This window comes from Aspergillus tanneri (assembly GCF_003426965.1).
Source record: "Aspergillus tanneri strain NIH1004 chromosome Unknown AapTan_3_pilon_pilon_pilon, whole genome shotgun sequence".
Lineage (NCBI taxonomy): Eukaryota > Fungi > Ascomycota > Eurotiomycetes > Eurotiales > Aspergillaceae > Aspergillus > Aspergillus tanneri.
In genome coordinates, this window is record NW_022984630.1 from 2,649,880 (window position 1) to 2,667,295 (window position 17,416).

Genomic DNA, 17,416 nt, shown 5'->3' on the forward strand with positions numbered 1-17,416 from the left:
CAACTAAGCCCAAGGGGCTGAACTAGCGCTAACCATAGATGGATGACTTGGTGCCCATCCCAGTCTTTTCACGTCAGGGACCAGGCCACCATGAACGAATTGCAACTTCGGGCCCCCTGAGAAGTTTACTTGGTCTAGTTACCCCAGATCAGGGACCAGTTGCGTATGATTGATCATGTTCCAGAATATCAAATATTTTGAGAGAAAAAGAAAAGAAAAGAAAAACAGGACGAGACAAGACAAGACAAAGAGAAACCGAAGACGACCCTCATCACCGCATAAAGTTCCCTAGGCATGCATGCAGTCTACTATCGTGCGACATGCAACCTTCAACAGGTATCAGGAGAAAGGCGCGATAATCTCTTTTACCACACGAGACAAATGTTGGTCCCCCCCCCCAAGGACGAAAATTTAGGCCGGCAGCGTGATAGTCATCGTCATCAGCATCAGCATAGACAAATAATACCAATAAGGTCAATAAATCTCGCCAACTAACCGTACCCCAGTCAGATCGGTTGTTCGACGGAATTTTCTTACTTAACCCCCTTTTGATCATGGTCTCTGATTAGCGAAGAGCAACGGTGGAAGCTAATTTCCTTCTAGAAAGTTTCGAAAAATGGAGACGGTTCCTTCACCGGCTGAGGATTATTGTTGCTCTCGTCCAGCTAAATTAGTTAGATGATGAGTCTCCAACATCCTTTCCGATCCATCATTTTCTCTCTCAATCCACCCACAAAATATGCATGTCACGTTTGACAGCATGCTGACTGTCCATAGGATACGGGGGAGAATGCGCCGTAGAGACGCCCTTCTCAAGGAGAGTGCTTCCTAGTGCAGCGACTAGTGTCCTAGCGTAGCTAGTCTACGGACCTTGACGGAGGAGGCTACGTTCCCATTTCTCCTTCCTTTAGGCACCACCAGGTAATCATGGCTTGTCTCCCCTTTTGCAGAGAGGGGTGGGTCCCCACTGCCACACACTAACGGACTCCTACATCCTTAGTTGCGTTTAGATGCCAAGCAGTCCGGTCTTCCGAAGACCTTCTAGAAAAAGTTCGGAAGGACGATGGAAGCCTTCTACAGCGCCCATCCCATGTGCCGTTGCGGCTGCGTCACCCACCCGGAACTAGGCGTGGGTACGAGATTCCGTGATGCGAAACGGTGTGACACACGACCCTCCTTCAAGGATCTTGATTTTTCCTCCTTTGATTTGCCCTAGCCACGGAGGAAGGTTTCCGCTTTCCCCTTTGTTTTGGCTTGGTAGAATCAGGAAGAGGCGTACGTCCTGATGACATCCTGATGGCGATATTTAATTTTTTTTTTTTTTTTTTTTTTTTTTTTTTTTTTTTTTTGATTCCCCAACTGCCCTCCGTTCTTTCCGTACTAGTGTCATGTCAAAGTCGATGCTGGTGGTGCACTATACATATAATAATGGATGTATGTTGGCCACTGAATTGACATATGCACGCCAAAATACAGACGAACGGATCAGATTCCCTACGTAGAAACAATCAATGCTATTCTAAAAACACGTACTTGGATGCACCTGGTTTCGGGATCCCCTGAGTACTCTGTAGGGCTCTGAGCACCAACCATAATAGGGAAGTCCCGGATTTACCATTCTGTTGATCCACATAGATAGCCATACCAATGGTCTGTGTATCTTTTATTTTTATTTTTATTTTTGAAATCTCTCTGCCTTCTCGCAATCCATTCCTACATAGTACTCAAAGAAATTTAACTTATAATCCACTATTTTCTAGAATTCGGCCGGGAGAAACCTAATTCAGAAGATCGGCGGACATAAACCGATGATTATTGATTACACCTACTACCTACCTACCTATCTATCTATATCAAACCTTATATGTTTTATAGACCGTTATTTACCGCCACCCAGTTGAAGATCACTGGGTATGGCAGTGGGCCGCTCTTTCACAATCCTCGTCCAAGATCGCATCGACGCGGAACAGGATTGGATTCGATGAGAATGCACGAGTAATACCTAGTGTCGGTGTCTGAGCAAATCCTTCCTAAATTTCCTTTCGTGCTAGTAGCGAATCTATTAGTTGGGTATCGTGGAACTGAGTTTACTAGGATATACGGAATAGACTATACAGATATAATTTCCTGATAGTCCTCCGTGCCAGTGTTTAGATGATTCCAATGCCCAGTTTCTCTGAGTTGGTTGTGTGAACCGGCGGATCATGCTCTGTGAGTTCTGGACGGATCTATTAAGGAAATCAAATCTACCGCGCAGGAAACGGTGCTGGGGAATCATTACTGCCTATCCCATAGAATTAGATGCTTGGAACCCCATCAAGGGAGATTATCGGGATCGCAAATAGCCAAGAATAATTTAAGTCTCAGTGGACTCCGTACTTAGTTCCAGAAGCAAAGAATAAAAAAAAAAAAATTTAAAATAAAAATAAAAGGGCTAGACCTTGGCTTTAGGTAATAAAGGTAAAATAAATAATAAATAGAGGGCCAAGGTGGTTGGCCCGGATCCATGGATCGATCACAGCCACTTCCTTGCAGAATGCAGAGAACATGAAACAAGCTTGAATGAATGAACGAATGATCGGTTCCGCGGAGTCGGGCCAGATGGAAAGGAAAGACCACCACAGTTATCCGTAATTCCGCAAGAACAAGGGCAGTGAGACTGAGAACTGACTGCATTGCGATCCGGTGAAACCCACGGTTCAACCCTCGTCAATTCTGAAAGGGTACTCGAGGACTTTATTGAACAAAGAAAATAAAAGAAAATAGAAAAAGAAAAGGGACGGAGTCGATCCATTCATATCCATCTACTCCAATCTATAGTGCCCTATCTAACTCACCTAGGCAGTCTTCGATTCCTTCCTCCACCGACTGAACAAAATATACCATACATACAATATATACTCCGCCAGCGTATCCATCTCCAGGGGCTAGCTACCTAGTATCAAATCTGAATCTCTCATACACCATACCTAGTAATTTACAATCCTACACTCCCATCACTAACTGAGACCACTGATCATCCATGATCCATCCACAAATGATCTTCACACGGCAGCTTAAGCCCAGACACTAGACCATCGATGCAATCGCGGCTCGAGTTGCACCAATCTCCGACAGACCTACTAGACCCGCAGGGAAGGAAAGGAAGGAAAGTAAAATGATTCTGGAAGACAAGTAGAACTCTCTGGAAGTGGATATGGGGCTTAGCTTTAGGCACATAGCCATCCCGTACTCCGTACTCCGTACGGATTTATCCTCAGAACAGACCAGGGGGCTTGGCTAAGCCCAGAAGTGGAATGTTTACCTACACTCTAGTAGTTAGTACTTCTTGGTCAATCAATCAGGCCAACGAGCAAGCAGATAGGGAAGCTCGTTCCACTATGTGGGTGGGGATAACGTATTAGCTGTGCTAGTTGCGGCGTGTTTCCGTCAATGGGGTTTCCCCCTTTAATGATTTTCCACGACTTACCTACCTAGTATCTGATTTAACACGAGTTTTTTAATAATACCGATTGAAGGTGGTGTGGTTAGTTAGAAGAAAAGGATTTGGCAAAGGTTCCATATGGAGTACATAGTAGGTTTGGATTAATATGCACATTCTGACTACTCTGTACACCGGCACAGTCTTGGCATCTTTGATCGAGCCTTGGTACAGGTTTAGTTTACTCTTCACCATTATTCACTCAACCTGATACCAATTTGGAACAGCATAATACCTGAGTCAGAATATTCTACAAGGTCGGACGTCGTGAAGAGCATTGATTGACACATTGACGCCATGCTTCAAATTAGGCTCGTTTATTCCTTGCAGAGGTTTGGAATCGAATTAGCAATATCCACGGATCATTATAGGCTGCAAGATAGACAAGACAAGGATTTGTTCATAGTCCTAGAAGATAGAATCGCGGAGCAGCCAAGTCAACATTGCAGTCTACATCAGAGCCTTCCCGAGGTGAGGCTGTTCGTCACCACGTATTTGCCAGGTCAGCTCGAAGGCTTTTCTAGAAGTCATCAAAAAAGCAGTGTCTACACGACTTGAGATTGACTAGACCTTTGCTGTAGAATATGTACGTCTCAAAATGTCACACTATGTGTGGACAGTCATTGGCGTTGAGTGCAACGGTCGATATGTAGGACTTCAACAGAGGTTGCATTCAATGCAAAGCACAGCCATGTTCTTTATATGGATAGATTATGTGTATATTTCCTACATGATCTATAAAACATCCAAGATATTTAGAAGTGTATTTCGAGCTAATCTGTGAAATCAACTTGTTTCTATCCTCTAATGTATAAGTTATTTCTAATAAATGGAACCACAAATTGGTTTCACTACTGACCTCTGACCTTAAAATTGCTGCTCAGCCACAAATTGAGCTACTGTTGCTTACAATTCATCCAGTTTTATTCAGTGGAAGAAAAGTAGCGTGGAAGAAAAGAATCGCTTGTTTCCAAGACAGAGCAGTCACGTGCAGTAACGGAACGGTGAGGAAAGACATCTTCAACACTGTTAGCTCCATTGATTGCACGTCCAGACATAACTCAGGAAGGCGAGAATCAAGGATAGAGGGGGTGAGTATGCCACATTTACCCCGTCACTAGTCCACCTGCTATACCTTGTTGACCTTCATCTGATATTCTATTTAGCTATCTCCACCACACCATGACCTATCTGCGCCCAACCCTCAAACACCTTCCACGCATCCTCCGACCTACATCTGTCCGCGCACATTCCACCTCTGTCTCCGAAAATGAGCTCTCTCATTTCTCTTCCCTTGCCAGCAGCTGGTGGGATCCAATGGGTCCCTCGCGCATCCTACATCTCATGAACCCCCTACGCCATGAATTTATCTCCTCCTGTCTTGTCGAAGGCCCACCCTCCCCGTCCTCCTCTCAACCAAATAACCTCCGATACCTCGACGTAGGATGTGGCGGCGGTATCTTTGCGGAATCCCTCGCACGAACCATCCCCTCTCCATCATCATCGTCATCATCATCATCTGTGCCGTCTTCCCTCGCAACACCCACCCGTGCCGCATCAATCACAGCCATTGATCCCACGCCGACCCTCATCCAGATCGCGCGGGAGCACGCGCGCACCGACCCCGCCATCGCGGCGCATCTCTCCAGCGGACGGTTCAAATACCAGAACTGCACGCTCGAGGATATGGTGCGCAGTGCCAGCATGAGCATGCAGGAGAAGGAGATGAAGAAGGAATCTTTCACATCCAGCGCGGCAGGAGGAACAGGACATCCTACCTTACCTGAGTCTGAATCTCAATTCGACGTCGTCACGCTTTTCGAAGTCCTCGAACACATCGATACCAACGCTTCTTCGGCACCGTTGAAATTCCTCGCCGATTGTCTCCGACTTCTCCGTCCTGGCGGATGGCTTGTCGGATCGACTATCTCGCGCAGTTTTCCCTCTTTCGTGATCAATCAGGTTATTGCCGAAGCGCCGTGGCCGATCGGGGTTGTTCCGCGTGGGACACACGACTGGGTGAAGTTTGTGAATCCAGATGAGTTGCTTGCGTGGCTGCAAGAAGGACTGGTGAGGAGTGCAGATGCGACGGATAAGGATGTCTGTCGTGAGATGCAGTGGAAGTGTTCCGGGGTGATGTATTTTCCTGGGCTGGGTTGGAAGCTGGTTGGGGGGTCGGAGGATTGGGGGAATTATTTCTGGGCTGTGAGGAAGGGGGAATGAGTGTTGTGTATTTGTATTTGTATTTATATTTTGCCAGTATGATGATGTATATAGCTAGATTGTAAATTATGGACTAAAGTGCAACCCTACCTACTTTAGAGTATATTGTAAGGGGAATTATGGTATAACTCATGCTGCGTGTGGGATATAGACAGCTCCAAACTCGCTAACATCAAATAGAACACAAGCAGTAAAAGCAGATGAGAAACCGCTCCATTTCTCTCCTATCAGAGTCTGAACATCGTACTGCACTTCGTAGATGCAAGATACAGGGAAGCAGATACATCCATCAGAGTACACACAGATCCCCATGATCAAAAGGCAAACATCATCTTCTCGTCCATACAATATCTACCTTTTCTTCTTCCCCCTTCCCTTCTTCTTGTTCGTCTCCGGTTCAGGAACACTGATAGTCCCCTGGACTATATCCTCACTTTGATCCTTGAGACGTTCCGATCCACTGATGAAGAAGGTGAGATCACGATTTTGCTCACTCAGATCTGCATTAGTCGTTTTGAGAGTTTCCACTTCCGCGGTTAAATGTTCGATCCGTTCCATCAGGCTTTCATTCATGGTTTTTTCCTCACGCCACTCTTTTTCCATCTTCCGGGCCATGGCCTCGAACTTCTCGGAGCGTTTCTCAGCGCGGGATTTATCCCGTTCGAGACCCGGGAGGGTCTCCCTAGTTAGTTTTTCATACTGCGATTGCACAGCGGAGAGATTGGAGCTGGCGGACTGGGCTACTTCTTGGGCTGCGGACGCTGTCGCGGCGGCTTGGGATGCCTTGTCGACTGCGCGTTCGACGATCTCCTCGAAGTAAGCACGCTGGCTCTCGAGCTGACTGGTTAGAAGATGTGTGTATTCGACGCTCATGTTTTCGAGTTTTTCCCGTGGCACGGCGTCGGTCCAATCTGGTGGATCGAGTGCGCTGTTGTCCGCGGCGGGGAGCTCGACAAGTTTACCGTCGGTTTTGCTCTGAATGATGCGGTGGACGTATGCATCGCCGACGTAGTCCCAGACACGCTGCGTGGCAAGATCCATAGCAAAGGAATGGGAGGTGTTTTTATAATGTGTAAAGGCATGCGCTCCGTCGTAGCGGCCGCAGCCAACATTTCCGCAGATCAGACATACCCAGAGGTTGATCTCCGAACGACAAACAGAGCATTCGGCCATCTCGTCTTCGATGGGCATGCCCTGACTGCTTTTGCGAAGATCATCTTGCGTGTATCGACACACGGGACAGCCGCTGCCCTTCCATTTCTGTAGACATGTGCAATGAAAGACATGTTGACAAATAATTGTCAACAACCCAGTCGTCTCGTCCATGCGCTCCAGGCAGACAGGACAGGTGGGTAACTCAATGAGGGCAGGTGTGGGGGGTGCCAGAGGCCTGGATGAGAGCGTTGCTGAGGGAATCGAGCTCGTTTGACTTGTAGATCCAGCAGCGCGCTGCGGGCTTGTTGCAGTGCTGGAAGATAAGAGAGCACTTTGATGAGTGGAAGAAAGCCCGGTTTGTGAGTCCGAATCCACTGCTTGAATTTCAACTGTGCTCACAAAGACGACATGACATGTTTCGGGCTTCAAAAAGACGTCAGTGCTTTAAGACACGACAACGACAACAACTAGTCCACAGTACGGGGGGAAGGGGAAAAAAAGAACACTTGCCTCCATGCTGTTAAAGACCTTTCCATTCCAATCCTTCTGCCACTCCCTAGCCTTTTTCCCACTACGAAACTTCATCAAAACCATATATCGATTTGCTCGCGCCGTGCGAATCATTCGAAAATGACTAACGTCGTCCCTGGTCGCCTCACCAACGAACCCCAGGAAATCCAACGGCGACATATATGACGGGACAGCAAGGATACACAGCGTCGTGTAATCCTCATCCTGCGGCAAGGATGACAACGACGACGGTTCGTCCGCGCGGGTGTCCTGGCGCGGGGCACTGGTCTCACCGAGTTCATCGAACGGCTGTCGGGCGGCAGCAGAGCCCTTCAGATAGGACGGGTATTCTTCCTCGGTGAGATATGGTGTCTCCTGAGCATCTCGGTACAGGTGCACAATACCCCAGACACTTTCAGACGTCGTCTGGTCGAGGGGGATATATCTGCCCCTGGTGCGAAGACCGCCCAGGATGTCCGTGCCGATTCCCGTTGCAACGGGATTGTCCCTGGAATCTCTCCAGCCCGTCCGCTTCGCGCCTACTGTGCCTGGATCTGAAGGTATCATATCAATGCACTCGATCGAGACCTTGTCCAGTCTCAGATCGTTCTCAAACTCGGTTGCGCCGGTCGACGACTTGGCGTACGGAGGGGTAGTGAGATGTGCGGGCGAAATTGCAGTGTCACTTGAAGTAGAGGAGGCCGGAGGCGACCGTCGATGTTTCCCGTTCAACGGATGGCGAGAGATTCGGTGTGGAGGATTCGAGGACCGTGGCCGCTTCTGGAATGGTAGTAGAGCTTCACATGCGGAGTCAAACGATAGCGAAGTTGGAGACGGATCGCTCACGCTTTGGGAAGCGCCTCTGAGGTCGGATTGAGGGCGAGCAAACAATTCGAGCGCGAGGTTATAGAAATATGAGGGCATCCCGACTGATGCTCACATCGCCGAAGTGAAGAAGAAGAAGAAAGTCGCACCATGTGCACTCTCATTCCCCCGAAGATTTGGCCGCTGGGCATGACGACGATGGTCGCGGCTCCAAAAAGCCGCTTCCGCTGGTATGATCACGTGACCAGATGTGGCAAGATGTAAATGGGGTGATGGAGGCAGAGACAGTACCTGACGACATAGTGATGTACAGACAATGTAGATTGCGCTAATGGTGATTCCACCTACTTAAGGCTTGCATTGCCATAGTTACGTAAGACCTACCCATCCACTACTACACGTCTAGATGGGATTAGAATTGACTGTATCCGTTATCAAACAAGTTTTATTCCTGTGTCTCTATTTTTTCCCTTTCCTTCAATAGGTATAATGGGAATACTGAGAGTCAGGAGGGTTACACATATTGGCGTTGGTGACATTGCTGCACTACCTCTGGATTGAATCTATTTCCGTCCCCATCGCAGGTCACACAAGAGTAACCATTTCTTTCCCACAGAGCAGAATGCGGCCATATGCAGGCACCGTTAACCGCTGCAGCTGTAGCATTGTAAGGGGCTTGTTGACAAATACAAACTTGGAAAAAACTACGCCATGGACTTGCACGTGAAGCAAGGAGAGCATAAGACTAGCTGTAGAATAGGTATTCATTCGTTCAAAGTGAAGGATAGAGCTATGTAAAGTACCGTAAGTCGTGGTTAGTCTGACCGACGGTGTGCCCTGCAAACCGGATCATATAAAAAGCCTTTAATTCAACCAAACGCCACGCGTAAGTGAGCAAGAATCAAACCGAGGGAGCCTAGTTTCCACCACGGAGTCGGAGGACCAGGTGCAGAGTACTCTCCTTCTGGATGTTGTAGTCAGAGAGTGTGCGGCCATCCTCAAGCTGTTTACCAGCGAAGATCAGGCGCTGCTGGTCCGGCGGGATGCCCTCCTTATCTTGAATCTTGCTCTTGACGTTGTCGATTGTGTCCGAACTCTCAACCTCCAACGTGATCGTCTTGCCAGTGAGGGTCTTAACAAATATCTGCATACCACCACGCAGACGCAGGACCAAGTGAAGGGTAGATTCTTTCTGGATGTTGTAATCAGACAGGGTGCGGCCATCCTCAAGCTGCTTTCCGGCGAAGATCAGACGCTGCTGATCTGGCGGAATACCCTCCTTATCTTGAATCTTGCTCTTCACATTGTCGATCGTGTCTGAACTCTCAACTTCCAAAGTGATGGTCTTGCCGGTCAAAGTCTTAACAAAGATCTGCATACCACCACGGAGACGCAAGACCAGATGCAGAGTAGATTCCTTTTGAATGTTGTAGTCGGAAAGGGTTCGGCCGTCTTCCAACTGCTTACCAGCGAAGATCAAACGTTGCTGGTCGGGAGGGATTCCCTCCTTATCCTGAATCTTCGACTTGACGTTGTCGATGGTGTCACTAGATTCAACCTCGAGGGTGATGGTCTTGCCAGTCAAGGTCTTGACGACTATGGACCAATGAATTAGTGTTCTGTAGTTGGCAGGTGGCGAATCGTAGAGATAGATAACTTACAGATCTGCATGCCACCACGGAGACGAAGCACAAGGTGGAGGGTGGACTCCTTCTGAATGTTGTAGTCCGAAAGAGTCCGACCGTCCTCAAGCTGCTTACCAGCGAAGATCAGGCGCTGCTGGTCAGGAGGGATTCCCTCCTTGTCCTGAATCTTCGACTTGACGTTGTCGATAGTATCGCTCGACTCGACCTCGAGAGTGATGGTCTTGCCGGTAACTTAGAGTGACGGACGAGGGTCAGAACAAGGCCAGGTGGCAACCGAGATGACAGGTAGACCGAGCGATACTTACGAGTCTTGACAAAGATCTGCATGATGGCAACGATGTCAAACAGATGCGCAAATTTGTAGGCGACGAGATCAGAAAGAGTTTAGATGTCGGAATCAATATGTGGAAGAAGAGACAGCCTGCGTGGACTTGGTATATAAGTGGTCGGGTTGGGGGCGGGGGGAAATAGAAAGAGATGTGAAGAAGAGAAAAGATCACGGGAGGAAAGAGGAGAGAGCGCCTTAAGTAGGCAGGAGCGCCAGGATGAGGGGAGGCAAAGCGCCTTAGTCAGGGCCCGGAGAGCGATAGGCCGCGGATAACGTGATGCAAGGACGGTAGATGGCGGTCAAATTCACCTGGAACAGGTGAAGAGTAGCAGGGGAACCTTAGACCTCCTAGGGTGTTTTCTCTGCCTTCTGTCCAGTCACCAGCCGATCCTTTCTGACTCTAGGTCCAACCCATTATTGAAACTTGGGGAACCTGCTAGAAAGAGACACTGGAGACCAATGACTCAGGCTGACTTCCATGCTAGTACGAACAATGACCGTGGTCCTGAGAGTCATTACACCACAAGATTATTGGACCGTCTTCTTTGCACTTCAAAATTTTCTTTTTGCCTGCCTATCAACCATGGATTTTTCTTTTAGCATACGGTACCTTGGAGTACGGGCAGTAACTGTAGGCACTTAGGTACCGTCGTCGGAATAGGACAGGTCAGGAAGGCCCTCCGTCCGCTCCCGCCACTGACGCCACCAGTCGGTATCTTACGCCTAACGGAACCGTCCATGCCATTTTTCTTTGTCTGTTGAAGAAGTAGATAATATACCAGGATATTGATAGTGATACTTCCCCATATGTTGCCTGATCAGGGCTCCAGGAACCCAGGTTCTTGGTAGCCTACCCAATGCATCATGGCGATCAAAGGCAAGAATGACGTGTGAATGCGGGCTTATCGCCCAAAAGAGGGGGAGGTGGAACAGTCCGGACTCGGCACTCCCTTTAGTAAGGAAACTACGGCCCCCAGGCAACACTAGCGGGCGGAGAGGGTCAGGTGATCGACGCATCCAGCAAGAGCCCACTGTTGTGGCCTGAGGCTTACCAAGACGGCTTGTCGGCGATTTTTCGATGACGCTCAGAATAGTCTCTCACAGAATAGTCTCTCACAGAATAGTCCCTCATGATGTCCCAACGCAGTTGTCGCAACTGTTGGGATGAGTGGCATTGCTTGACATAATAATGCCCGACCGTGGTCAGCTCCGTGGCTTACGGAATTCCAATTAGCTAAGCATAGTATTGGATGTGTATCCATCACGGCACAACACAGCGATCGACTGAGCTCATTTATAGATAATATTCAAAAACCTGCGAATTCGCTTTCCTGGCGGGACAAAGCGAGGCGGTATAGCGTGCTAGCACGCCGGGAAACAAGGAAACAGAGCTCTTGACAACCCTCGCCCACTCCCGACAGCTCCAACACTCCGATATTGAAACATGTAACCAAGTCACCCACATTAAAAAAAGAAAGAAAAAGGAAAAAGAGAAACGCAACACACACAACTACAGCCACATCACATACGCTAAATCGTGGACAGAAATGCGAAAATGCAACATCATGAAGCAAGAACTAGCCTCCAGAAAGCGTTGGCAGCTCGGTTGCTCTCATCATTTGCTGCTGCTAAACATTTCGTGGCCGTACAGATATCATGACATTCGTGATCCTCGTCATCGCCGTTGTAAATACTGTGCGAGAAAGGTATACCACTGAGAAGTGAAGAGAGCGTGGACAAGATGGAAAGAAAAAGAAAAAGACAGATGCTTCGGGCTAGAATTTGCACACATGATCCAGAAACTTCAAGAGGAAAGGGGCAAAATCAAAAAAAAAAAAAAAAAAAACCGAGACAGTGAAAAAAACGAATTGCTTCAGTTCAATGATCGAAGTTGCTAATGGCTCGATGCAAGTCTCGTAATCATAATTGCCGGCATATCTCATAGTTTCATATCGTGCAGATGCCGTCATCGAGGAGCTGTAGTACATTTGCTGAAGAACAAATGTAAAAGAACCTCATCATTTTGCATCTTTTAATTTGCACGTATCACAAGTCTTGAAATAAATTTGTTGGATAAACAGTCGAAGTCATTGCGGTTGAATTTAGAACCGGAACGACTACGGAGATAGCTCTCTGTAGAGATGTTAGTAAGCGGTGTAATGGCATAAATAATGTCAGTTTCATACCAAATTGCGTAACATGCTGACGGACCTCAGTCATGGCGTTGCAAACATCAGGGTTCGAGTGCAGTAGGTGGTGGTGTTTTTGAGTCTCCCAGTCAGTGAACGCGGGCAGTTTCTGAGAGATAGCCTGGAACAAGCCAACAATAACGCCAACGGGGGTCGTCTCCATGTCGTTACAAAACTTTTCTACTGCAGCAGCATCCTAAAAAAGATATTAGCAAGTGCAGTAACGAATAGCGCCAGACGGTCACCTACTGGAGTGCGGTAATGGCAATCGAACTGCATCTCTTCCCAGACTGCCAGCAGTATCGACGCCAGAACGAAGATTGTTGGCCAGTTCTTCAGTTTATCTCCGCTGTATACGCTGGAGTAGAGGCTAGAAAGCTCCTCCAGAACGTCTTTCTGTAGCTCACGCCACATATTGGCCATGGCACACTTTATTTGGAAGTTGATCATCACTGGCGCCATTGTTTTGCCTTTGAATTTCGACGATTCGTCCTGGATCTTTCCGACGAAACCTTCCTCCTCGCCTAATCCTTCCACCATGGTAACATGGAGGGTCAGGTTGTAGGCAATGATGAGTTTCAAGGCTTTCCGGATGACCGGTAATTTCGTGCGGAAATAGTAACGAAAGGCGGTCTTCAGCATTTGCGTGAGGAATGGCGTACCCTCGAAGTAGTCATCGACAAACTTTTCAAAGGTGCCATTGCCGTCGATATGACGGTCCAAATAATCAGACAGCATGGCATGCGAAACGCCCTCCATTCCGGCAGACAGTTTGGCGGTCTCCACCTCGTACTGGGTGGGCTCGCGGTGAATCGATTCAACCCAATCGATACTGAAGCACTGCTCATCACGCACGTAGACCTCGCGGGCATTGATCGGAAGAACTTGCCCGTATCCATGAGTGATGAAGAGGGTCCTTTCAGTGTCGGAGAATCCCTTGATATTTCCCACTGAGAATCCAAGGTTAACATGGCGCTCGTAGTCCGCTTTCCAGTCCTTCATGAAGTACCCAATCTCCTTAATATCGATCCGTGTGCAAGGGACCTGCCATAACCGAGCATGAGAAGGCTGGCAACCAGCACAGGGCTCGCCTTTGTCGCACTATCATAATCATAGTGAGCAATCTGCTGACGCAGACGAAGGGTCATTCAATGGTACTTACAGTCTTCTTTAAGAATTTGCAACGCAAGCATGCTCTCAACTTGCGGATTTCACTAGCCTGTTTCCGCTGGTCCGGCTTCAGAGGGCCCTTCCGTTTTCCAACACGCTTCTCGGTTTCAGGCTTCCCATTTTGCGACTGTTTGCGAACCTTTGTCTCGGAGGTCTTTGCGGCAATGGGACTCTTTCGCGAGGGTTTCCGGCTCGGAGGAGACGCGGACGAAGACTGCGATGCAGCGGAGCGAATGGGCGACGAGGGTTTCTTTATGGGAACGGGGATAGGCCGGACAATTGCCACAGGACTAACTGCAGTAGGAGACTGCGAACCATGAGACGTATGGTCGTAAGAAACCCGACGGTTCACTGAGTTGTTGAAGGCCGATTCAAAATTGGTATCTGAACTGGGCGAGTTGACAGGATTTGCTAGGTCTACAAAGCTGCCATAGGATGTCGAATAAGATGACTCTGAGAGGCTTCTGTCATGGAGCGTCTGGGTCGGGTTAATAAAGATGCCCTGCTCCGGGAAGGCGAACTCGTTAGAGCGGCGAGGCTCAATGGTGCTCCAGCCATTGTCGCTACTCGAACTAGTCAAGGACCGGACCTCCAAATAGGTGTCTGCGGGCGAACTGCTGCCCATCATGTTGTGCGGTGCAGCATATGAAATCTCCGAGAGACCATGATCCGAGGGAAAAGCCATCAGTTCAGTCTGGATGTCCTGATAGGGAAACGGCACCATGTCCACGGGAGCAGAGAGGGGCAAGTAAGGGCCATCCAGAAGACTCGTGCTCATCTGAGCCTGCGTTCCCGAGATCAGATCGACGGGCGACGTCTGGAGGGGCATTCCGTAACTTGCGGTCGTAAACTGCGGCGCGGACGAGGCTTCCTCGTGAGAGTACTGGAGGTGGGGTTGAAGATGTTGAAATTGCCAGTCCACCATCAGGTTAGGATCTTGAGATACCGACTGTTCGAAGGCGTGACCGCTGGTTTGCAAGGGAGGCATATCTCGCCCTCCTTCCGCGCGGTGGGATGTCTGCTGGTCCACCGCCACAGGCCATGACTGAGGCGGAATGTACCCCCTCGAGTCATAATCCAGGCCGATGAAGCCATCACTCGATATATCAACATTTGACATTGTGACTATTTACCAAGAGTGAGGGAGGACAAAAATGCCCTTCGGGGAGGGGAGATAGTAGTAAGACCCAAAGGAAAAGAAAAACAACAATATCCGACAAAAATTGACAAAAATAATAAATAAAATAAAAATAAAAATATAAAAGGCAGATGGGGGTGGTACAAAACACAAATAAGAGGATGGATGGATTGGAATTAACAGCGAAGCCAGAGGGAAAGGGCTTCGGATGAGCAGAAAGCCCAGAATCCGGGGTGTGTGAAGGAGAGAAGAGGAGGGAGGATGATAGGAAGCAGACTCATGGCGGGTATGAAGCGGTGGGGAGCAAAGCAGCGGTGAGGCGGGAGTTGCGTCGACCGGGGATGCGCTAGGGGATTTTGGGAGGAGTTATCGCTATCGGAGTGGGGGGGCGGCTGGGTCATCCGCCGAGGACGCTGAAATATGAATGGCTTCTGCTCGGCGGGATTGTAATATCTGACCATGGTGGAAATGCCACGGGGCTGACTATTGGTACGAGACAGTGGCGTAGCGCTTGGCTAGGTAGTGTATTTACGTAGTAGTATATTACCTATACTCCGTACCTACTGATGGAGAATATGGTACGAATACTTGCGAGATAGATACCTGGCTTCCGCGAAGTTAATTATCGCAGACCAAGTCCATGCTTAAGTGGACAATGTGACGTATTAAGATTACAGTATCGGATCAAGCGAAATACCAAAGAAACGGCCTTCCAAACATGTGACCTCCATGATTTGCACGAATTCCCTTCAGGTATTAGGTTCTTGATCAGTCTCATGATTGTCATTCCCGATCTCCAAGGACCGACCCTTAGTGGGAAAGAAATCCACCCATGCAGATTCCTAATCCTGGCTGTGAACGGAGCTACAATACCCAGGTCGGTACCACCTCGTCATCGTCAACAGCGTTGTGCTTCGGAGAATGTCCGCAGATGTCAGGGATGACCTACGGTCATCACATTGTCTTTCAGAAGAAACAAGTTTTCGTACTCTTTATGTATACTAACTGGATGTTGGATACCACGGTACAGCGGCGGTTTACTCCGTGGATGAGACACGGGTGCGAGTTCGGCAAAGGCAGATCAGTGGGAACCGTCAAGATCGGTTGGAGTTGGGCGGATTGGCTACCGTACTTCTAGTTACCCGGTTATTGGCAAGTGTCGCCGATCTAGAGGGTGCGTGGTAATACAGGGCTAGAAAGATCCCGTCGACGGTAAAGTACCAGTACTCTGCAAGCGGGGCAGACGAGGAATAATGTATTGTCAGTTACCCATGTGTTGGTACCTCAACTTCTTTAATGGACCAAAAGGTAAGTCATCCAAGGCAAGAGGGTTGTCAGTACATACCTCATGAATCCACAGGATTATCGGCTGTCAATAATAGCAGTTGTCCTCCTTCAGGGCTCAATCACTGCGGTACACATGTTGAATTGTTGCCAACGAGACCGCTGACGCTGCAGTAGCTTCCAGCCAAAAACACGCTACTGTACGGGATCCTTCTTGGCACCAAGAAGGATAGTATCTAATCTGCAGCCTATGAGGTGGATGATGGTGAGATAGACAGTGACGATGGTGATAGATGGCCTGTGCTGTCTCTTTCACTTGATAGAAATTGGCAAAACCAGGCAGTTCAGTACGGATAGCCCAATTGTACATACTAACATCTCATGGATTTCGTACTTGGCATTGGCATTTAAGCTTGCTCAGGCCATACCGTCTGAAAAGATCTCGTTGCTACTACGAAATATCGATCGAAGAAAACTATAAATGGTCACGTACATCCTGCACCGGATTGGAGACCAAGAGTAGATAGATCGGATACACTTCTCAACAAACCCTGTTAGTAGATCAGAGGCATTGACATGGGGTCAGCACATTCTCTCCGGGATGCAAAAAAAAAAAAAAAAAAAAAAAAAAGGCAAAGCCACCATCAAAGGGTCACTGCAGGCAAGTGGAGGTCCTGTTATAGGGAAACGAACTGCATATGAAATCAGAGCCTGTGGGCTCCACTTTTGATGATAGCCGTCAAATCTATTTGCCGGCCACGAAAGATGTGAGCGTCGCCTGGTTCTGACTCGCAGCTGGCCACGCCAGCGGCCGCAAGCAATACCATGTTTAACGCATTGCTCCATCAGTACTCCGTAGTATTGATGGTATAGGCGCTTAAGTAGTAGTGACTGATTATTATTAGCACCTGTGGGCACACTGTATACAGAAGTAGGCTGTAAGATACAACCATTAGTGGCTCGTGCTCTATTCAACAAAGAAACGAGGTGGCACCATCCCAGGTGCTGAGATTTGGAGCCCTGATTGGCCAGCTGCAGGCTGTCATTACTTACGTAGCACTAATATGTTAGTAAGAGCTACTCCTTACGGTCATTGTACATACGAAGTGCTGTATATAGGGTATGTAGGGTATGTAGCAGAGTCTGTAAGCATATGATGTGTATAAAAGGTTAGTCATTCCATAGCGGATAGAGCCCATCGACAAGGCAAAAGAAGTCTTGATAAGCTGGCAGACCGATCTACCTTTTCAGAATAGATTCGAGACGATCATAGTTTGAAAGAAAAAGTTGCGACCCAACCTGTTGCCGACCATTGTCCCGACTACTTAATACCTACCCCTCACCAAGGGAGTCAGTCGATCATCATGGCCAAGCTAGGATTAAGAATTCGGCTATCTGCCCAACTAGTAAGGAGCTGTTCACCTGATGATCGCTAGCCATTATTGGACCGGATAGGAGGATGATCCA

General features: G+C 48.4%; 3 protein-coding genes across 3 annotated transcripts; 1 reads left to right on the forward strand and 2 right to left on the reverse strand.

Annotated features, from left to right (window-relative positions):
• Nucleotides 1-4,663: 4,663 nt before the first annotated feature.
• COQ3 (3-demethylubiquinone-9 3-methyltransferase) lies at nt 4,664-5,704 on the forward strand (the record flags this gene model as incomplete). Its single annotated transcript, XM_033569347.1, has 1 exon — nt 4,664-5,704. The coding sequence occupies one exon, from the start codon at nt 4,664-4,666 to the stop codon at nt 5,702-5,704; it is 1,041 nt and encodes a 346-aa protein (XP_033428153.1).
• Nucleotides 5,705-6,055: 351 nt separating this feature from the next.
• On the reverse strand, nt 6,056-8,293 carry ATNIH1004_004678 (putative RING and UBP finger domain protein; the record flags this gene model as incomplete). The annotated part of the gene is made up of 2 exons (XM_033569348.1): nt 6,056-7,282; nt 7,364-8,293. The coding sequence occupies 2 exons, from the start codon at nt 8,291-8,293 to the stop codon at nt 6,056-6,058; spliced, it is 2,157 nt and encodes a 718-aa protein (XP_033428154.1).
• Nucleotides 8,294-12,200: 3,907 nt separating this feature from the next.
• On the reverse strand, nt 12,201-14,647 carry ATNIH1004_004679 (Zn(II)2Cys6 transcription factor domain-containing protein; the record flags this gene model as incomplete). The annotated part of the gene is made up of 4 exons (XM_033569349.1): nt 12,201-12,301; nt 12,355-12,553; nt 12,607-13,458; nt 13,520-14,647. 4 exons carry the CDS (start codon nt 14,645-14,647, stop codon nt 12,201-12,203), a joined length of 2,280 nt encoding a protein of 759 aa, XP_033428155.1.
• Nucleotides 14,648-17,416: the final 2,769 nt, after the last annotated feature.